Here is a 23444-nt window from a genome sequence, read left to right as displayed (position 1 = left end):
ACTCCATTTGGGGTCTGAGCTGAAATAACATGAGTCCCTCGCTCGCCTTAGCCGGATCAGCTGTGCCTTCTCACTGGGAACCAGCTTTGCTAAAGGCCTGTCTACCCTGCCCTCTGCGCCTGAGAACTTTCTGTGGTTTCTAACGAGCTTTCCTCCCCGCCCCTCAGGCCTTGCTACTGCCTGGGGAATTTGCACAAACGGTGTGCGATTTGCCCCTTTTGTGTTTTCCTTTCTGACTTGGAGGTAAAGAGAACCCCTCGTCCCCCACTGACTCTCTGTTTATTCAACTGGGAGAGATTTCACACCCAGCGACACAGTTCTCCCTCCCTGAGCCCCTTTTCCTAAATCTTCATTCCCCTCCCCTCCCGTACCCGTCAGGGAGCCCATCCTTGCACGGCCCTGAATAATTTATGAGTCCAGGCAGGCCTTATAAAAGGGTCTCCCAGGAAAAGCCAAAAGAGTGCGGGAGATTCTGAGAAATAGGAGGACCCCACAGCCTGCCTGGCCGTGACACCCTAAGGATGGACCCTGCTGCTCGTGCCCCAGCCCCAGCCCTGGTCCCAGCCTCAGCTCCAGCCCCGGCCTCAGCACAAGGCCCCCTGGCGCTCCCTGGCCTGGGAAACTCATTGCCCCTTCTCTCCTCTGGACAAGTAGACAGAAGTGAACGGTAAGTGGAACTTGGCCCTTGGCCATTTGAACTCAGTCTTAGTGGGGTTCCTGGGAGAGGAAAGGAAATGAGATGTCCAGGGCACCCCGTTCTCTGTGCCCCCTCCCCATCTCAGGTGCCAACATCTCAACTGGCTCTTCACGTCACTAATCCTTCCGGCTGGCAGGAGGGGACTTGGGGACAGTGAGCATTGCCAAAGCTGAAAGCCAAGCAGCCAGGCCCTCATGGGCCAAGTTGCCCAGTCCACCGAGGGGCAAAGGGGGAGATTGCCATGAAACGTGGGTTGAACATGACTTAGGCTGCAGAGAGGGGAAAGAGGTCCAAAGTCCCCAGAGGCCTGTGACTGAAGGACCGTCTCTTTCCTGACCACCCCATAAGATTTCCATTTGCTCTTTTCCTACCTTTGGCAGGAAAAGGTAGTGGGGAAGCAGTGGACCCAGAAGTATTTTTGGCCCCTTTCCCCAGTCCAGGAGCAGGGGCAAGATAGTTTTCACCCACCCCTCATTCGTTCCTCCAAACATTTACCGTTCACCAAACATTTACGGAAACACCTACCGTGTACCAGGCATTACGCTAGGTGTTGGGGATTCAGATATGATTGAACATAAATCTGCCCTTAAGAAGCTCTAAGGCGAGCAAACAGATAATCACCGAACAGTGTGATAACATTGTGGAAGCAGAGAGGAGGGACATCTGTCCTGACCTGGACTCAGGGTCCTTTAAGAAATGCTTCCTGAAGGAGATGGAGTCCGAGCCACGTTTCTGGCGGGCCTCTTTTATTATCTCAGGGAGCCCCGTCTCTTCTCCCTCCACCAGCTGATCTCTCCCCTTTGTCCTAGAGGAGCTGGTCTTTGGAGACCCTGGCTGTCCTCTACAAATGACCTCCAAAGGCAGGTGAGGAAACCTGTGGATTTGGTGAGTTTGAGCCCCTGTCCCACGTGTTCGCGCACACACACATGACCACGTGCAGGCACGCTGACCCGGTCCCTTCCCAGAGAGCCCCCGACCTCTGTCCAGGGCTGCAGACCCCGGAAAGCACCTTCCCAGCCTTGCCCACTTTTGATTCCCACAACAGCTCTGGGAGGAAGGCGGAGCTGAGGTTTCTGGGGTAATTTAGAAGATGAAGAGCCTGAAGTCCAGAGTGCTGGAGGGATGAAGGCAGGCTCCACAGCACGTCCGCGGTGCAGCTGACACTAGCGTCCCGGTCTCCTGGCACCCAAGCCCGGTGCTCTTGCCCACCTCCACTCTGCCCCTGCGTCTTGGCTGCTCCAGTAGAACTCTGTCCCTTGGACCGTCTCCAAACGGGTGTTAGAACAGGGGCAGGAAAGCAAACAACCCCCCGGACTCTGTCTACTTGTTCAACTAGAACCAGGACAGACCCCCTTACTGGGGGGGTGGGGACTGGACCCCAGAGATGTCTGAGGTCTCTTCTAGACCATCTTACCTACAGGTTGCTGATCCCTGATATGGAAGAGGCAGTTATCTGGCCATGCACTTTGAGCCACATGCTAGCTTTTGCTTTGGACAGGCTGCCGGTGGGGCAACAGGTGCCGAGGTCACCAAGATTGACTCTGAGTTCCATCACCCTGTCAGGTAAGCTTCTGGCACCAGGCTTGGAACTTGACATAGATCCATTCGCCCTTCAAATCCTCACAACAGCCCTGTGAGGCAGGAGGAGGGAGGCACTGCTACGATCACTATTTCATAGACCAGGAAACTGAAGCCCAGAGAGGTTAAGGGACTTGGCCAAGGTTGCCTTCCCTGGGGTCATTGTCAATGACCCCTAAGCCCCTAGGGAGGGGTCAGTGAAGAAAGCCTTAGTAGGAGATGGAGGACACAGGGCTAGAGAATGCTTGGCTGGAGGCCTTCGGAGGTGGGCGGTGGGATCAGTGTCAGGACTGATACATGCCGGGGCTGGGGCTCCCCACAGCTATGAGCTATGGACCTTCCTGTCTGGAGCCATTTTGTAACAATCCAGAAGGTTCTGTTACAAAGCACCCTTTCTTCTTTTCCCTCTCATCCCATTACTGCAGGTAGAAGGGGTTTACGGGCTGGCTTCCTTCTTGGCCCTACTGACCCCTCTGCACATATGCGCCCTAAGTGGGGGCCGTGTTTCTTCTCTGTCCACAGGCTCTTCTGGCCTAAATCCCGTTCCTTTGACTACCTGTACAGTGTTGGGGAGATTTTACTGCAGAACTTCCCTGTCCAGGCAACCATCAACCTCTATGAGGACTCAGCCAGCGAGGAGGAGGAGGACAAAGAAGAGGAGGAGGAAGCAGAGGAAAAAGGGCCAGAAGGGTGTGTGAAGGCGCCAGGGCCAGTGCCGCACAGGGCCTCAGCTTCCTCTCCCTCCCTGCTCCTGACCTGTCCCATCTGAGCCAGTCAGAGTCTAATTGGGGTCCGGTATGCCTGGCAAGGCTTCAGGGCATCGATTAGCCAGGAATCTCCAGGCACAGCTCTCTGGATTGAAAGTTGGGTCCTCAAGTCACCGGCTCACCCTGGCTATACCCAACAAGCCTGCGAGCCCAGGCCTCTGGCATCTCACTGGGCTGCTGTTGTGTTGCCAGTGGGAGGGTCCTAGGAAGTCTAGGGGAAGGAAGACTTGCTTTCTGAAGCCCCCAGGGAGCAGATGAGGACCGAGCATGGCCACGCAGAGGGGAACTGTCACTCTTCAGGGCTTTTTGACTCCCCAGCCTTCTACGTGGCCACATACTCCTGTCTCCCCATGGAAAGCCTGACTTCTGGCTTCACCTCCACCGATACGATACCAACACCAGATGCAAGCACAGCTGGGGTGTCTTTCTGATGGAACTTTCAGGAAAGGAAGGGGACATCTGAAAACTCAACTTGTTTTGGGGACCTCCCCGCTTTTGGCCCTTATCTACTGGGGTCTATGTGTTGGCATGAGATGAATCAGGAGAAAAATAAACTAGATGATGTTTACCTTTTTTCCTGGAACTGGACTGATTTCTTAACTGAACTCTGCCCGCGTTGTGAACCCATGGGGAGAGGGTCAGACACCAGCTCAAGGCCACTTCATTGCTCTACCTGAGGTCAGTTGACAGATCCTTCTTCATGGGAATGTACAGCGGGAGGCCCAACATGGGGCCAGGCCCTCTTCGTCAACTTGTGCAATCAGGCTTGATTAAACCTCAAAGACAGCTTGGAAAGGGAACAAAAAGGCCCCCAGAGGGCAGCTTAAAAGTCGGAAGCAGGGCTGGGGCTGGGAGAAGAGGTGAGAGGTGCAGCCTTGGTTATGAGCCTGTGCATGTGGGGAGGGGCCTTGGGAGGCTACTAAGTCCTATCAATTTTACCTTCTCAAGTCCCTTTGTATCTGCCACAGCTCAGGACCTCAGGCCCACCCCTGCCCCAATCAGGCTTCATTTTCCCTCTGCAATTCATCCTCTACACTGGCCACCAGATCAGACCATGTTGTGCCCCCTGCTTAAAGCCCTATCATGGCTTTTCATTGCCTCACCAACAGTTGGACTTTTTTTTTTTTTTTTTTAAATCACAGGTCCTCTTGAGAATCCATAGCTTCTCTACTCAGACATTCACAAATCAAGTCCTCAACTTGATATTCTAGGCCGTTCAATTGCCTGGTTCTTGCCTATCTCTTCAGACTCGTATCTCAACACTCGAAGCTCATGCTGCCTGTCTTTGAATGTGTCATGCTTTCTAATCCCTCTGTGGCTTTAATCCTCTGTCTAGAATGCTTTTCCACTTTTGTATCTGATATGCTCCCATGCATCCAACAGGACTAGCTCAGACACGTCTCCTGTGAGAAGCCTCCCCAGACCCCCAAGCCCAGGCTGGGTGCCCCCATCATTCAGTACCTCATCTACCATAGCATCTACCTCTCTTTCTGTGCAGTCAGATGGGGCTGTGTTTGATATCCCCACATGACTTCTTTGCACAGCACACTGCCTGGCACAAGGGAGGTGCCCAGGAAATGTTGAAGAAAAAAGATTCTCAGGTCTTCCTAAAGCAGTTCTTGGTAGAACGAGCTCTGTCCCCCCACTTGCTGGCTTCCCATATCTTTGCTGAGCTACGGACAGGACAGGGTAGCATTATCTGATTCAGGAGCGAAACGCTGGCCATCTCTCTTTCTCTCCTCTCTCAGCTTAAGACAGGCTGCTTCGGTTCTGAGCCCTCACTGGGACCTCCCTGAATTGGACACAGCCTTAAACAGGCCACCAAACTCACACACTGGTGCCACCTATTGGTCAGAATTTAACCTTGTTCCTTAATTAAGGCTGCCAGGCAGTTGACCTTTGATCACTTTAATTCCTTTAGGCCATTCTGTTTCTGCTTGTAGGTAAAGTGGAATTTACCATGTGCTAGCTGTATGACCTTGGGCAAGTTACTTATCCACTCTGAACCTGTCTCCTCATCTGTAAAATGGGGAAAGTCATGATACTTCCTCTCAGGGTTGTTGTAAGGATTCAGTGAATAAATATATGCAAAGTAATTAGCACAACTCCTGGCACATAGTAAAAGCAAATAATAAGTGGTAGTATTCATAGTAATCATAGTTGTAGTAGTGGTTATTATTAATTTTATAACAGAAATGAATTAGTAGGCTAGAGTCAGCTAATGACTGTTTTGTTCAACTAACGACTGATTTATCGGTCATCTCCACCTGAGCTCCTTGGCACCATTTGAAGGTTTACCAGTCACAGCATCTTTGTAGTGTTTGTCCCCCATTAAACAAACACAAAAAGAAACAGAGGCCAAATGTGGCTTCAACTTATTTTTTGTGCTTCAGCAGGAACACCCTTCTTTTGAATTGAATGCAGAAAGCCAACGTACCAACCAAATAAAGATGGAGCTGCCCTGGCCGAGCCACAGTGGGAGACACAGAATTCCTACCTTGGGTGGTGGGATGAATTGGGAGATTGGGATCGACATATATGCACTAATATGTATAAAATAGATAACTAATAAGAACCTGCTGTATAAAAAGTAAATTTAAAAAATAAAACAGAATTCCTACCTTGGTGTCCTCCCTCTGTAAACGAGCTCTCTCCACCCCCTTTCTGTGAGGCACCTTCAGAGATCCCTAGATTGTGAGGAAGACTATTTGGAAACCACTATCCTAAGGGTTAAACCAAGATTGATTTGAAGTCAAAGGGGGATTAGTATTTTAACATGTCCACATGTCCAGTGTCCCATTTAAAATCCTTGTTTTGGGTCCTAAGCTCCCAGCATTTCATTTCATTTGAGCATTTCATATCTCAGAAATTGCTCGAGCCCTTGTACCATAGGTAGTAGAGGTTTAAAATCCTTGGAATCCCAATATCCTTGGTTTTAGGGTATTATATAGCATAGAATTACAAATCCCTAAATCCCCAGTGGCTTAAACACCCTAAAACCCTTGGAGCAGTAATTCTTAACTCAGAATGAGCTCCTCTGAGCTCCCCCCTCCTCCCCTGTACTGGGCATGTGCCTTTGGTCAGTGGCAGCCATTTTGTCTCATTTTCCTCCCAGTCCCCTGCCCTGAAATGGCTTCCAATCCTCTTCCCCAGATATGGTTGCTAAGTGATTGGAATTCACCGTTCTGACTAATCAGAGCCCAGTGTGAGTTACCTTGTTATGGGTGTATCCAGTCCTTGTAGCAACTTCAGATCCAGTGCACAAACTCAGGGGGAAAAAAATCTTTGCAAAACTGAGTCCTTCCTCTGGCTCCACCCTAGCTGGCCCATCCTAGTGTCCCATACTTCCTCATCCCAGCACTGCTGCCTCCCGTTTCCCCTACCCCATAGCAATGGAAAGAGGGCAAATCGGTTGAGTGTGAGACTTCATTTGAGCTGGGCCTTGAAGGATGGGCCCAGGCAGAGATGGAGAGAGAAAGCTTTCCAGAAAGAGGCAGCAGTATAAATTCCTTCATTAAACAAATATTTATTGAGCACCTACTGTGTGCCAGGCATTAATATTGTAATGATTAATAGCATGGGCTTTGGAGGCAGATGTACCTGGGTTCAAATACCATATCTGCCACTGTTGGTTCTCTCCATAGGCCCACTCCCCTCAGGTGTCAAGGTCAGCTCTGTGCTCTCAACCCGCTCACCTCCATCTCTGTTGTCCCTGATTATAAAACACACACACACACACATACACACACATGCTCATTAAAAGAGTTGCCTATTTTCTCCTTTTTCTCTGGGCAAGGAAAGCCCCCTCCCCGACCCCAGTGGTTGTTACCAACCCCCTCCTCTCTCCCCTCCCCGCGGACTGTACCTGTGTGGTTATCTAGTGGGCAGTTTGTCTCCTCTCCGCCCCAGGCCCCTGCTGTAAAATGTGGTGAATCCTCCCGAACAAAGTTGTTAGGTGGCCTGAGTTCACTGATTGGACCTATCGGGGGCCTGGTGTTGGTTACTATGTTTTGGGTTTACTCCCCAGCTGACAAGTCCTGTAGCAACCTCCAGGCAAGCACACAAACCCAGGTAGAAAACCTGGCAAAGAGCGAGTCCTCAGGAAGTGGTAGCCACACCCTCTGCCAGGCACTTGCTGCTCACATTACCCCCATGATCTCCTACAGTACTATAATCGCAACAATTCTCGGAGAGCCACACCGTTATTATGCCCCTTTATGAATGAGAAAACTAAGTGTTAGGTTTTTGTCCCTGGGTTTGTGTGTTTGCGTGGAGGTTGCTAGGAGCATGGCCCCTTCTAAGTGCCAGGCACTTTACATCATTACCTCATTTAATCCTTACAACAACCCTGAGACATAAGTACTATTATTATCCCCATTTTACAGATGAGCAAACTGAGGTCCAAAGAGGTAAAAGAATCTGCTCGGGGTTGCACCATGAATCGGTGGCTGAGCCAAGATTTGAGAGATTACAGCATTTGCCCAGGTTACACCAGTGATAAGCAGCAGGACCAGTATTCAGGTCTGTCTCACTCCAGAGCCCCAGTGCTTTCAGGATTTGGAATCTACAGGGCTTGGTGAAGGATTAAATTTGTGGGAAGGCAGGAGAGAAAAGGTTTCAATTCCAGCTGGAGGGAAGTGACTCAGACATTAGGAACAATTCTGGGCCACAAAGAGCTGAGGGCCACTGAAAGGTGTCACCGAGGGAGGGATATTTGGGGGCCTCCTGCTGGGCAGTGGCAGCCTCTCACGCAGCCTGGGCTCTTTGGGGCACAGGGCTACCAGACGCCAGGGGTGGATGAGGGACTTCTGTTCCCACCCCTCAGCGCAGTGCAGCCTCTGTGTGGACCGGGCCCTGGCTGCATGAGCTTCCTTCTGGCTGAAGGGCCTGGCCCCAGAAGGAGAAACTACCAGCGGCCCAGCTCTCCAGAGATGCGCCAGGAACTGAGTCGGCACTGCACATGCTTTATCCCGAGCAAGGCTCATCAACTCCCAGCAGGGTGGGTGTGCTATCCTCATGCCTACAGATAGGAAATGGGGGCTCAGAGAGGTCAGGAAGTGGGGCAGCTGGGGGAGACCCGGGACTGTGTAGCTACAGGGTGCTGGCTCTTAACCACTTGGCTCCTGCTACCTTTCTACTCATCCCCCTTGAGAATCTCATAAGGGCAGGCAGCTCGCCTGGTCTCCTGTGGCCTACATGGAAGAGAAGCACATGAACTGTCATGCAAAGGCATTTCTAGCCCCATCACTGGGGACATCTGGAGCTTGGGGCCAAGTGTGAATTAAAAGGGGTTGAGGGAGAACCCATGAACAACCCGGGCTCTGGGTTCTTCCAGAAGACTTCCATCCCTGGGAGAGAACGGCCTGTTCCCACAAGTCCCTAAGAAATTCAACCGCTGTCCATTAACAGCAGGGGAGGCAGCGCCCCCTAGTGGTTGAGCTCTAAACTGAGCCTGGGCCGACAGCAAGGGATCAGGAGGCTCACGCACCTTCTATGGCTGGCAATTTAGTGCCCGGTGGTTATAGGAACAGGCTCTGGAGTCACATTACACCTGGGTTTCAAATACTGGTTCTTTGCTAGCTAAATGATGATGGCCAAAATAGCAAATTCGTCTGTAAGCCTCAGTTCCTTCATCTATAAGATAGGGATGATAATAATACTAATTTAACAGGGTAATTGTAAGGACTAAATGAGACAACACGTGTAAAAGACTTAGCAGAGTACTTGGCACATTACAGATATGAGATAATACATCTGTGTGTGGTGTGTGTGTGTATATATATATATCTAATGTGTGCATATATATAATAATTTTCCTTTTTTGACACATGCTGTCATTTCAGTAATTACATCTTTGACTCCTCTTGACTTCCCTATCTAGCTCTATTAGGTCCCTGGTGCCTCCAAGCCTGCTGTCTTGCCCCGGAGGGAAACGCTGTCAACACTTACCTAAGGCTTGTGGGCAAGACATGGGCTAAGACACTTGCTTTTCTCCAGGGATACTTTCAAGTACCTTGGACTGTACATCTTTGTCCTTCACTATCCTGTGAATGTTAGTAAGCTTGTTTTACACACATGCTGGGCTCTTTCTGCACTTCAGAGCAGCTTGGCTTCCATGATCTCATTTGAGTCTCTTACTATTCCCCATGAGATATTCCCATTTTTCAACGAGGAAATTGAATATGATGGGAAGAGAAGTGATTGGCTCAGGGTTGCATGGCAAGTCAGTACAGGAGCCAAGACTGGACCCCCGAATCTTATGCTGAGTCCAGGGTTTTTCCACCAACCCTTGCAATTGTCCAGGGCCCTGAGCTCCGGCTAAACGGGACATGTCTATAAGCCAGGGTACAGCTTTATTGTTTGGTAGCCACATCACTGCACTCTGACAACAGGTTTCCTGCTTCTACTGAGGCCAGGGCTGTATCTCCAATAAACTGTCAAACTATGCTATTTTCCTAAAAGAAATGACAGCAAGTTACTAGGACTGGTGACCCAAGACAGCCACATCTCCAACACATACCAATAATACAATTAAATGTCAGATGACAGGTTTGAGGAGAGATGAACATTATCTCCCCAGCCAAGCTGCGGGCACTGCTGAGAAATTAACTGCTGTCTTGTACTCACAGCCAACTTGATTTAGCCACTCATCTCATGTTGGACAGAACCATCAGGGGCTCAGAAGGGCAACTCTGCCCTGAGTCAGTACAAAGATTGGGAGGTGTTGATGTGTGTCATCAGCGTGGGTCCCGATGGCAGCACCTGTGTGCAGGCACTAAGGGAAGCAGTATGATAATAGCTCTCAGTGTCATTTAACTTGACTCTGGGGGCGGGGTAGAGAATGCATGCCCGAGTGTCAGTACCAGAGGCAGGGCTCCTCTCATTCTGAGACACTGGCAGCAGCACAAGCCCTACTGGGATAACAAATCATTGAGCCCAAAGACCTTCTCCTTGGGCCCTATGTTACTTGGAAACCCTGGCAAGCTTGTTTCTGCTATGAGGGGAATCTTGTTACTTCCCCCTGGAGCATTGGATCTCTGAGTGGCACTGAATTTCTGTTTCTGCTGTCACTTGCTCCTCACTCTGTCATTACCATGGCAACCTGAGAGGGAGGCAGCATCAAAATCAACTCCTCCCCAACAGACATGTGTGGAACAGCAAGTGTACTCTCTCATATTAGGGAAAGGGAACTTTTTTTTTTTTTTTCAGTACGCGGGCCTCTCACCGTTGTGGCCTCTCCCCTTGCGGAGCACAGGCTCCGGATGCGCAGGCTCAGTGGCCATGGCTCACGGGCCCAGCCACTCCGCGGCATGTGGGATCTTCCTGGACTGGGGCACGAACCCGTGTCCCCTGCATTGGCAGGTGGACTCTCAACCACTGCGCCACCAGGGAAGCCCAGGAAAGGGAACATTTTTAACCCTCTCTCCACACTTCAGTCTTGGTCCATGGCAGAGAGCAAAGTTTTTCACCTACAATTCCGGTGTTTGATATATCTCTTTCTTAGATCTTCCTGCATAAGAGCTGCTAATGCGATTGAGATCAATCATTAGGGTACCAGGGAGCATGGTCATCACAGTGAAAAGTGATATACATCTGTGACTATATTGTTGGGTCCACCTGCTCTGGATGATTGGCACACGCCACATTTGTTCTAAAGACCTTAGCTTCTCAGATTCAGAGGAGAAGGAGTAGCTTAAGTTGTGTTTTCCAATCCATTTGTTAAACCAGAGAAACCTACAACAGAAAGAGAGAAAGAGGGGAAGAGGGGTTACCAAGTGTATGCTGAATTCTCGAATCAAGCTTTTATTAATAAATGACACTTTGCTTGCTGTTTTAATCGTTCTGTGTGTATATAGCTTTCTCAGTGGAAAGTCTTGAAGAGAAGAAGGGTGAGTGGTGGGATTCAGCCATGAAATATCCTTCAACCCACAACACCTAGGAAGGTTTGCCCAGGGCCAGAGTCTTGCTCCAGCCCATGTCTACGCTGGACAGAGAGGGTGTACTTGTTCCATTTCCTCACCTTCCCCTGAGGTCCTCTGAGGACCTGGGGAGCAACTTCAATTTAAATTCAAATTTCATATTGAGCTTCTAGTTGTGTGTAGTTCTTTCATGGACACCCAGGAGTGACGGGACTACTTCATGAAATTATGAGCCTGGGAGTAGGGGCTTTGCCTTGGGCTAACAGTGAGAATGTCCCCTGCTTAAACTGATCCATGGAAACTTGTTTAATTATCAAGCACTTGTGGAAAACTGATGACAATTTCCATAGGTAAGAAAAGTTTACAATAAAAATCCCTTGTTTGCAAACTTATCAGATTTTATTAATGGCTAGTAGTTTCTGAGCTAGGGGCGGTGTTGTGGGAAGGAAACAGCAGCAGAATCAGGAGACTTGACTCAGGTACTTGTTCAGGTTCTGTAATATGTTGGACTATTGACTAAGTGTCCTCATCTCTAAAATGGGGACAGTCCTTAGCCTATCAACCTCTTTAGGTTTGCTGGAAATGATGTTTGAGTGAATAGTTAGATGATGAAGTCACTCTGAAAACTGTAAAATGTTATATAGGGTTGCATTTTAATAAGCACTGTGAAAGAAACTTCAGTATAATAATCTGCCTTTCAAAATGAAGGCATAGGGGCTTCCCTGGTGGTGCAGTGGTTGAGAGTCCGCCTGCCGATGCAGGGGACGCGGGTTTGTGCCCCGGCCCGGGAAGATCCCACATGCCGCGGAGCGGCTGGGCCCGTGAGCCATGGCCGCTGAGCCTGCGCGTCCGGAGCCTGTGCTCCACAACGGGAGAGGCCACAACGGTGAGAGGCCCGCGTACCGCAAAAAAAAAAAAAAAAAAAAAAAAAAAAAGCAGGCATAAGCCCCAGACATTTCTGAGAGAAACCTTTGGAGACCTGGCATAAAAGCAGTTCAGGTAAATTACTAGAGGAACTGAAGCTCGTGGCTTCACTCCTAGAGGTAGCTGAAATATTTCCGTTGTTCTGTCTGCCCAACTTTCCTGGATACTCCATTTCCTAATCAACTTGGGGAAGCTGTCCAAGAGGCTCTGTGTACAAAACTGTGCATATTGGAGCAGTAACTTTGTTCGAATTGCTGGGGGTGGTGACGTTTGGTAGCTGCCATCGGCAATGGCTTACAAAATCCTCAATTCATGCTATTTCTCCAAAGCTAGGCTGCCTTCACATATGAGTATAATGAACATATTATGCCATTCCAAACATACTCAGCATGTTAGCAAAATGAATTCTTTTTCTAGAAACTACCTTAAGGACTCACGCTATTCATATTCCAAAAAGATACTGGAAATTTTAAAAAATTCTCTAAAATAGTGGAAAAACTTACAAATAATCTATAAAAGAATTACCGCAGGCACAAGAACAACAGTAAAAATGTTGGAAGACATCCCAACTGACCAAAACGTTTGCTGAATGAAACATAAAAAGTAAGATTAAAGGAGAGTAATGGGAATAAAAATAAAATTATTAAAAGTACCACAGGGGGGCTTCCCTGGTGGCGCAGTGGTTGAGGGTCCGCCTGCCGATGCAGGGGACACGGGTTCGTGCCCCGGTCCGGGAGGATCCCACATGCCGCGGAGCGGCTGGGCCCGTGGGCCATGGCTGCTGGGCCTGCGCGTCCGGAGCCTGTGCTCCGCAACGGGAGAGGCCACGGCAGTGAGAGGCCCGCGTACCGCAAAAAAAAAAAATAATAAAAAAATAATAAAAAAAATAAAAGTACCACAGGGAGAGTCATATACGAAGAGTGTGGACTCATGGAAGGACAGGAACCTGAGGGATCAGCTTCAAGAGTAAGTGAGGAAAACGACAGGAGCAGTGAGACGGCAGATGTCCACGTGCTCCTTGATATGGACTTTCTCTCCTATAACCTCACAAATCTTGAGGGAAAATACAAAAATCGTCATGTACTACTTATTGTACTTTGATTTCTTTTAGAAGATGGTGAGAAGGGTGGAGTTTTTGGCTAGGTTCTGATTAGAGGCACCAGAAAGCCTGTGTGCATTTAGAAGCAGAGAATGATTCAGAGAAACACAAGAAAATAGAGACAAAATCACAGAAAGAACTCTGGATTTCCTGTGATCCTGGAATTGGGGTTCAAGGCAAATATACCAAATCTTTGATGAGGTAGATATGGTAGCTTGGTATTCAACCCCATTCTATCCTCATCCTAGTGTGTCATGCAGTTGATAGAAAGTATATAAAGACACATACACTCACACACACACACTTTCCAGATTTCCTTGCAGCTGAGCTTCTGAATATGATTTAGGTGCAGCTAATCAGATGCATAGGCATGAGATTTGAAAGGTGTAACACGGCTTTTGCTTCATTTCTGCTGCCAAGCATAGCGGTTGAGATGTTTAGTTATTCTGCAGGAGGGTTAGCAGAAGTCCCAGGGTCCAGTCATTAACTACATGGGAGTCAAGAGGCAGTGCATGTGGCACCCATTTTGCTGGTGCAGGTTGTACTATATGTGGCATGTTTCTGGAGCTGGTGGCAGTAGTCATGGCTTCCAGATTGTGGCAATAGTGACATGGCTCTGGAGCCAGAAATTTCTTGACTGTGTGGAGAGATAGCAGCACTCTTTGATGGCTTGGTTTTGTGATGTGGCCTTGAGAATAATTTTTTTAATTAATTAATTTATTTATTTATTTTTGGCTGCCTTGGGTCTTTGTTGCTGCGCTCGGGCTTTCTCTAGTTGCGGCGAACGGGGGCTACTCTTCGTTGTGGTGCACAGGCTTCTCATTGCCATGGCTTCTCTTGTTGTGGAGCACGGGCTCCAGGCGCACGGGCTTCAGTAGTTGTGGCACACAGACTCCGTAGTTCTGGCACACGGGCTCAGTAGTTGTGGCGCACGGGCCTAGTTGCTCCGCGGCATGTGGGATCTTCCCGGACCAGGGCTCGAACCCGTGTTCCCTGCATTGGCAGGCAGATTCTTAACCACTGTGCCACCAGGGAAGTCCCAAGAATCATTCTTGGAGGCTGAACATAGCATCTGTTTCTTCAGCCCTCCTAAATATAATTCTATAGCCATTGATACCCTGTAATAAATTGCTTCCTCTTTAAACTAGCTAGAGTGGCTTCTGCTCTCTGAAACTGAACCCTGACCAATGAAGGATGTAGTACCAGGAGTGCTCACAGGCGATAGTGTTTCAAGAAAGTGGGGGACTTCCCTGGTGGCGCAGTGGTTAAGAATTTGCCTGCCAATGCAGGGGACAAGGGTTCGAGCCCTGGTCCCAGAAGATCCCACATGCCGCGGAGCAACTAGGCCCGTGTGCCACAACTACTGAGCCTGCGCTCTAGAGCCCACGAGCCACAACTACTGAAGCCTGCGCACCTAGAGCCCGTGCTCGGCAACAAGAGAAGCCACCGCAATGAGAAGCCCGTGCACCGTAATGAAGAGTAGCCCCCGCTCGCCGCAACTAGAGAAAGCCTGTGTGCAGAAACAAAGACCCAACACAGCCAAAAAATAAATTAAAATTTATTATAAAAAAAAGAAAAGAAAATGCAGAACTGGAATTGATTAGATAGCCTGATTGGATTTGAAAGAAGTGATAATTCTGTTAGTATTAGAAGATGAGATGCTGGTAGTTCATGACACATAATGGCAAACCAATCTAATCATCACTGGTGGGCATCTACAATGAAGTGCCTATGGAACGCAAGGCTTGATGGTCCATGTAGCTGCTACTACAGATTATTTGGGCACTAATGATGAACTCAAGAACTGTGGAGTGGGATAACTTCTAACTGTGCTGTAGAGGTTTAAGGAAAGGAAATGGCAATCTTAGGATTTAAATTCTCAGCTCAAGAAACAGAGGACAGTAAGTTTGTATTCTCTTATCTCTTGTTGACAAAGACCCCAGACCAGTTGGAACCAGAAGGTTGATGATGCTCACTCCCACTTACCTGACCACCAACTAATCAGAGGAATGTCCACGAGCTGCTCATGCCATCTTTGAACCATTACTATAAAACTTCTCATTACCCCCTCCAGGTCAGGACAGACAGTTTTGAGGGCATTAGCCCCTTGTGGCCCCCTTTGCCTGGCAAAGCAATAAAGCTATTCTTTTCTGCTTTACCCAAAACTCTGTCTCCAAGAATTAATTCAGTGTCAGGGTACAGAGGCCAGATTCGGCTTCACATAGCTGAAAATTAGAGTCTTATCCTATGGGTTTTTGAATTGCAATATACATTGAACTCACAGCCTTTCCAGGTGACACTTTTGGGAAAGTAAGGGCATTTGTTTGGCTAGATGAGACCTCCTAGAATAGAAATGAGGATGTTTGGGTGAATTCAGATGACTCTAAGTACTTCACCAATGAGCCTTCTTTGCCCTAGAAGCATCCCTAGTTTGATGAGGCTAGTCCTGCCTTGCCTGAACACCCTCAGGTTACTTGCAAGGGAATGTCAATTTTCCTCACGTACCATGCCTACCACCTCTCATGGCTTCCATACCTATAACTAGAGTTAGAACACAGTATGCTCCAAGGATACAAATGTAAGTCTGAACTGGAAGGAGGAAATTGCAAAATTTTGCTAACTTATAACGGCAGAAATTTGGAGAATATGTGTGGGAATGTATTTTAAGGATACTATACTTTGGAGGAAGGAATGTAATTTTAGATTGGGCCAAATATATCAACACCTGAATACTTACCAGAGGTTCTGGATTCAATTACTAGCTTGCCCAATTGGCAGTGGTTCTATTTGCTTGGTTGATTGAAGCCAAGGCTGAAAATTAGCCCATAGTAAATGAAGTTGATATGCCAGATATCCTTGGTATAATGTAGAGGAAGTTCTCCAAAGGCTTAAGGAAATAGAAACATTGGAATACATTTATGATATATGATCCACTCACCTACATCCTAACCATGTCCCCCAACAGGACCTAGGGGATGTTCTCTTCCCAAAGACATTGAAAAATACACTGATGAAAGGAGCCTTATATCACTCTTGGAACATGCTACAGTGGTGGTCTTGAGTAGGCCAGAGATAGAGATGAGAGATGCTTCCACTGCAAGTAATTTGATAATTTCAATGAGAATAATGGGATCTTAGAATAGCAAAGAACAAGCGGCAGCACTTAATGACCAGAGACGGGGTGACCATGGTAAACATGACAGAAGCATGGTCAGAGAAGTAATCTGAATGTTTTTGACCTGCAGAGAAATTTGGTAATGGCTAATTGTTCTTCAGATCCTTTAGATGGAAATAGATGAGCAACCTACTAATTCCTACTTGATCTGCATAGCCGAAACAGTTCTCTCTGGTGAATAAAGATCTAATTTGAGTTATTATGATGGAGATTCATGGCCTCTTGAAGCCGAATCCTGCCTCTGTACCCTGACACTGAATTAAATCTCGGACAGAGTTTGGTGAAGCAGAAAAGAATAGCTTTATTGCTTTGCCAGGCAAAGGGGCCCACAGTGGCTAATGCCCTCAAACTGTGTGTCCCCAACCTGGAGGGGGTACTGAGAAGTTTTATAGTAATGGTTCAAAGAGGGCGTGATCGGGCCTCCCTGGTGGCGCAGTGGTTGAGAGTCCGCCTGCCGATGCAGGGGATACGGGTTCGTGTCCCGGTCTGGGAGGATCCCATATGCCGCGGAGCGGCTGGGCCCGTGAGCCATGGCTGCTGAGCCTGCGCATCCGGAGCCTGTGCTCCGCAACGGGAGAGGCCACAACAGTGAGAGGCCCGCATACCACAAAAAAAAAAAAAAAAAAAAAAAAAAAAAGAGGGCGTGATCAGCTCGTGGACATGTTTCTGATTGGTTGGTGGTGAAGTAAGTGGTCGTCAGCATCATCAACCTTCTGGTTCCAGCTGGTCTGGGGTCTACGTGTGTATGGGCAGCATACAGTTAACTTCTCCCAGCTAGTGGCAGTTTCAGTAACTGCCAAACAGGTCAAAGATATTGTAATATATGTCCCTCGAGGGGGAACCAGGACCCTGCCCCAAGGCTGCACTATTGTTTCTCTTGACTGTTCCTTCCTTGTCTCCGCATCCCCTTCCTTCCCTGATTAGCAACTGTTTGAACCTGCTCCCTGGAACCCAGGGAAGGTCATGGAGGCTGAATGAAGCCTATTTCCTGTAATCAAGAAATGGGGGACACAGGAAGGCTTTTGTGTGCCCAGGAGCTCTGCAGGGTCCTGCTCGATATGAATCTCACCTATTTGCAGATCTGAGTCAGTTCACACACCCAGAGGCCCTGGAAGGGAAAGCCAGGGACCCTTGAGGAAGGACTCAGCAATACCATAAGCATGTGTTGTAGATTTTCTTCCTAGCTTTCCTTTTTCTTTCTAGCCAGAGGGGCCTGTGGTCATTTACCAGGGTAGCCATGCACTGGGCAACTGGAAACACTCACTTCTCAGTCTTTTGGACACTGACTATGAGCTCACATTCATCCGGGACCAGTGTTGGGGGCAGCGGGAGAGTTTAGAACACAACGGTCATCCATTGGTCGGAGTCAGGGCTCATGGAGTTAAGAAATATAATTTTATCCTAAATCCATCTACAATGGGTCCAGTGGATCTGCAAGTACATCATATGGTTCTTAGTTTATGAATGAATATTTGAAATAGCAATACTCAGCCACTGGCAGACCTACCACTTTTGCTCCCTGACCAGTGTAATCAGGGCTATTTATGGTAGGAAGGGCCAGGTAGAATTCACTGTATCTGTCAATACTGTATCCCTGGGGAAATCACACAGATGAGTGCCCACCAAAGATTTGAAGGATGTGTGTGTGTATGTGAGATGGGAGGTGATTTCTAGTACATCCTCATTTAACTTACCTGTTTAGCCTGTGCAAAAGGTATGCAGGTCTTGGAGAATGATAGTTGATAATCAAAATTTAATAATTAATGGCAAACATGACTTTTTAAAAAGCTAGATAAATCATAAGAAACTGCAGGACATTAGCAACACCAAGATCTTAAAAGCAGCCATAAAGAAAAGACATTACCCTCAAAGGAAGACAAACAGAATTAGAGGCTAGGAAATCTACTGCTTGGTGCTTTTGGGATGGCGGAAAATGTATAGTTCTGATGACAGAAATGGAAGCTGCAGCATAATGTGAGATTAATGATAAAATGCCCTTCTGCCGGTGATTGGAAGCCCAGGAGTGTAGCTACCAGGATAACTTGCTTACCTGACCTCGAGTGATTCAGTGCTACAGGGCTCCTGGTGTCACATGTATCAATCTTACTTTAGATAGCCAATGAAATAGATTCTGGCTGGCAAAAGCAGAAAAAAAACTTTTTTGAACTGCTGGGGCTCACAGATGCACTAAGAAGCTCCTCCCCCCCTAAAAAAAGGGGGGTAAAGTCTGGGCATCCACAAGCACTTTAAGTCCTACTTCAGAACCAGAGTGTTGATGTGGAGATGCCACCACTGCCACCAGAATGTATTCTCCACGTTCCCTCCTGCTTTGCTATAGATTGAGAAATTCAGGCGCAGAAGCATCTGATTAACCAGTCCTTGGTCACATGGCTACAAGGGGCAGGGATTCTGGGAAAGCAAACAGCCGGTCTTTTATATGTTGGGCAGAAAACTGATGAGTGGTTGTTAGGGGTGGGGAGAGAGTGGTGACTATGAAGAGATGGACCATATGAGGGAGTTTTATGGGGTGAGGGAATTCTAATTGTGCTCTGTATTCTAATTGTGGTGATGGTCACAGGAATACATACCTGCCTTAAAAATTCATACAATTGTTCACCAAAAAGTAGTTAATTTATTGTATAATTTAAATACATAAATAAACAAAACACAACTATGGTCTGATGACCAGTTGCAGAAATGAGGAATGCAGTAGCTACCCATAGTTTCTGCCTTTCTCTTTTAGGTACATAATTATATAGAGTAATCAATTTATTTCCCTACTTCTCCTCTACTATTTTATGTAAGGTGAGTTGATAGTAGTTAACTTTTTGTAGTCCACACGTTACAGGATATCAAGATGGGACTGAGACTGAATTAGGAGGAGTGGACATTACCCATCGATGGATCCAAGTGACCAACAGAAACTTGGATTTTCCCTTGGAGAGATTAGTGCATTTTTGTTGGTATGAGGGAAGATTTATGTTATGACAGGCAGCAGCATACCACTGATGCTATTAGCTCTTATGTAGAAGTATGGGAAGAAGGGTGTGCTGTGTGGGAAAAGAGGTGAATAACATAGATGCTGGTGGTGGACAAAGTCTACAATGCACCCCCTATAACCCCTGCCTCCTGATGCTCATGCCCTGTGTAATCCTCCCCCCTTGAAAGTGCACAGGACCTGTGACTTGCCTTTAACCAACAGAATATGGCAAAGGGGATATGTCACTACTGTGAGACTATATTATTATTCTTTAAACATCTTTATTGGAGTATAATTGCTTTACAATGGTGTGTTAGTTTCTGCTTTATAACAGTGAATCAGCTATACATATACATATATCCCCATATCTCCTCCCTCTTGCGTCTCCCTCCCACCCTCCCTATCCCACCCCTGTAGGTGGACACAAAGCACCGAGCTGATCTCCCTGTGCTATGCGGCTGCTTCCCACTAGCTATTTTACATTTGGTAGTGTATATGTGTCCATGCCACTCTCTCACTTCATCCCAGCTTACCCTTCCCCCTCCCCGTGTCCTCAAGTCCATTCTCTACATCGGCGTCATTATTCCTGTCCTGCCCCTAGGTTCTTATTATATAAGACACTACCTTTCTAGCAGACTTGCTTTAGAAACTCTCTTTGCTAGACTGATGACGTAAGTGGCCATTTGAGGGAAGCTCACATAGCAAGGTTGGGCAGCCTGAAGAAGTTGAGGGCAGTTGCTGGGAGCTGAGTAAAGCCTCTAGGAGCTGAGGGTGGCCTCCAGGAGACCACCTACAAGAAGCTGGGGCCTCCAGACCTATAACCATATGGAAATGATTTCTGTCAATAGCCTGAGTGAGCTTGGAAGTGGATTCTTCCCCAGGTAAGCTTTTACATGAGAACCAGCTTGGCTGACACCTTGATTTTGCAGCCTTATGAGATCCTAAGCAGAGGACCCAGCTAAGCTGAGCCCAGAGGCCTGACGCATTGAAATGATGAGATAATGTGTGTTGTGATAATTTGTTACACAGCAAGAGAAAGCAAATATAGTGCTCAATGTCCATTCCAGCCTCTTAGTGTGCCTTCCTGTACTGCAGGGGCTAAAAAGCTAAGAGTACATTTCCCAGATCCCCTCGCAACTAAAATTCTGGAGCGATTACAGGCCAATGAGATGCACATTCGTGAGACTTAAATGGCAGAAGGAAGGTGGAGGCTAAGTTTCTGCCATTTCTGCTGGTAAACATGGTTGTTCAGATGTTTGGTTGTTCTATTGCAATTTAGTCACTAGCTTGTGGGTGCTGAGAGGCAGGATGCTTGACATCCATTTTGCTGGTATAAATCATAGCAGGTGGAGCATGGTTCTGGAAGTAGCAGCTGTAGTGCTGGCTTTTCATCATGGAGTAGGAAGTAGCAGTTTCCTAACAGCAGAAGAATTAGCAACTCCCTTGGTGGCCTGGTTCTGTGGTATAGCTTTGGAAATTGTTCTTGAAAGCTCAATTTAGAGTCAGTCCTCTTGATAATTCTGTAAGCCACTTAATATCTAGTAATAAATCTTCTCCTGCCTAAACTAATGAGAATGAATTCTTTTCTCTGCAACTGAACCTTAACTAATATAGGAGGGAAGTCCTCAAGTGATAACTGAGTTAAGTATCCATAAAAGTACATCATAATAAATAATAGTAAGTATCCATAAAAGTACATCATAATAAATAATAAATAATAGATCTTTAAGTAAGCCATTCTTCATATTTATTTAACAGATTTATAACATGTATTTTTATAAAGACCAGTAAAGCCACCTTATAACAATTTAATGCATAAGGTATAATGCACTGGTTCAGTGTGACACAACTACATAAGATTTTAAACATTAAGAACAACCCGTTTGCTTAACAAGGTAGCAACTACAAAACTATGTGTTCAGCTTATGTCTCCTGCAGGCTCAGAAAATAAATGTTCGTCTTTTTAACTTGCATTTATAATCTTTCTGCAATTCAGAAACCTTTAGGTATTCAATTTTAATTAATCTAGGCTAAAATACAATACTAAGTAATCTTCAATATTCTGACTTAAAAATCACCAAATATTAATAATGTATGTTCTTAAGAAAGTATCTTTTTTGTAAATACAATTGACAAAATGTTCAACAAAGTATGTGCAATAGTGCCTTTGTATATAAGCATAGAGCCTTGTGTCTTTATAGAGCTATTGTAGTGTAATTTAACAATCATTGCTTAATAGCAGATGTGTGATAGTTCACATATAAACTATTAACTAAACTCTAAAATTTGGACACGTTTCAGGCAAATAATTTCTGAGAAAAGGCACAGATGTTTATTTACCAACTATCTCTTTAAGTGGTAATTTCCTTGAGAAGACAAAGTTGACAAAATAATTTTCAAGACACTACTAGTAAGTGTTTGGCCAAGCCCAATTTACAAAATTTTCAAAGGGTCAACTTGAAAATTCTTGAATATCTCTGAAAATAACATATCCTGTGGTGATGAAGCCCTCTGTGTTAGGCTTTGTTCACAGTGGATTCTTGCCAAAGGCTGACTATACCAATTCTTTTCCAGAAAGGGAGACTTCTTGGGTCATCCTAAAGGATATCTACCCTTTCATTGTTTCAACTCTGAAAAGTCAAAAGGCTTAAAACCAAAGTCTTTTGTGAAGAAAGGAGCTCCAGTGGATGACTCCTCTCCACAATTTCCTAAATCAACTGATTAATAAATTGTTCTTATCAGAAACAGCACAGAAGACTGGATAGGTGTGTTTTTTTTTTCTTTTCTTAACAAAGCCCATTATCTCTAAATGAACTTTCATTGTAATGACTGAAATATAAGCAGCATAAAGTATATAGAAATTATACATCTAAATGAAATAGATTACAACTTTTTAGATAGATGCCAAAATTCTATACATTATCTTAACAATCATCACGCACAAGTACAGGCATACCTTGGATGTTGCAGGTTTGGTTCCAGATCACTGCGATGAAAGCAAATATTGCAATAAAGCAAGTCACATGAATTTTTTGTTTTCCCATGGCGTACAAAACTTACGTTTACACTATAGTGTAGTCTATTAAGTGTGCAATAGCATTATGTCTAAAATAACGATGTACATACTTTAAACATTTTATTGCTAAAAAATGCTAACCATCACCTAGGCCTTCAGTGAGTCATATTAGAAACATCAAAGATCACTGATCATTTAAGTTTTTTGTCATTTACAGACAGTAAATGGGTGCACTCTGATGCTTTTGCAAAAATGTTCCTATAAAAGGGTTTCATCTTCAAGGAATTCATGGAAAAGACTCTGACAAGTACAGGTTTCTGGTAACTGACTATACTGCTGAACTGAATAAATAAGCATTTTCAGAACTCTAATGGAAAACTGATGAATTCATAAAAGTGCTAACAAAAGATCAAGATGAAAAAAAAAATTAATTACATGGGACTGAGTGAACTGATGAGGATAATTATAATTTTTTCACTTTCTGTTTGAATAAAAAAAAATCCCACAAGGAAAAAAAAAGACCACAGATCACCATGACAAACATAATAATAATGAAAAAGTTCCAAATATTGCAAGAATTACCAAAATGTGACACAGAGATGCAAAGTGAGCAAATGTTGTTGGAAAAACGGCACTGATAGACTTGCTCAATGCAGGGTTGACACAAGCCTTCATTTTCAGTAAAACTGTAGTATCTGTGGGAATTCCCTGGCAGCCCAGTGGTTAGGACTCTGCGCTTTCACTGCCGAGGGCCTGGGTTCAATCCTTGCAGGCAACTAAAATCTTGCAAGCTGCAGCAGCCAAAAAAACCCAAAACCAAAAAACAAAAAAAATGTAGTATCTATGAAGCACAATAAAGTGAAGCACAGTAAAATGAGTTATGCCTATATACTTTATGAACTTGCCAGACTAATACAATAATTCAGTCTATCTAATGTAACTTAAACTATGACTGGTGAAAATCCAAAATCTAAAACTAGAACCAAAGCAGTCTCAAGCTACTCTGAGACAAATGCCACAAAGAGCAGTGCTTGGAATTTCAAGTAATTTCTCAGTCTAATGAGAGACCTGTACACAGTTAATTGTACTGTTTATTAACCCTTCTGAATTGGCTGGCTTTAACCACCTCAAATCCAAATCCAAAATCGTTTTTCCTTGTATCGGCCCAGAGTTTTGAGTGCTTTATTTTTATCAGTAACAGAGCTACAAGTGTGTCAGCAGCTTCTGAACTGCTCAGGTAGGAAGAAGATAGAATTCATTAAAAAGTCATTTATTATTAGAAGACTGAA

At 45.9% G+C, this 23444-nt stretch overlaps 1 protein-coding gene across 1 annotated transcript; it reads left to right on the top strand.

The window, feature by feature from the left end:
* Positions 1-521: 521 nt before the first annotated feature.
* RIPPLY1 (ripply transcriptional repressor 1) lies at positions 522-7622 on the top strand (the record flags this gene model as incomplete). The annotated part of the gene is made up of 5 exons (XM_079728091.1): positions 522-667; positions 1507-1582; positions 2196-2260; positions 2798-2987; positions 7428-7622. The coding sequence occupies 5 exons, from the start codon at positions 522-524 to the stop codon at positions 7620-7622; spliced, it is 672 nt and encodes a 223-aa protein (XP_079584217.1).
* Positions 7623-23444: the final 15822 nt, after the last annotated feature.

The sequence above is a fragment of the Hyperoodon ampullatus genome (assembly GCF_949752795.1).
Source record: "Hyperoodon ampullatus genome assembly, chromosome: X".
Classification (NCBI taxonomy): Eukaryota; Metazoa; Chordata; class Mammalia; order Artiodactyla; family Ziphiidae; genus Hyperoodon; species Hyperoodon ampullatus.
This window is presented reverse-complemented; position numbering and strand designations above follow the sequence as displayed.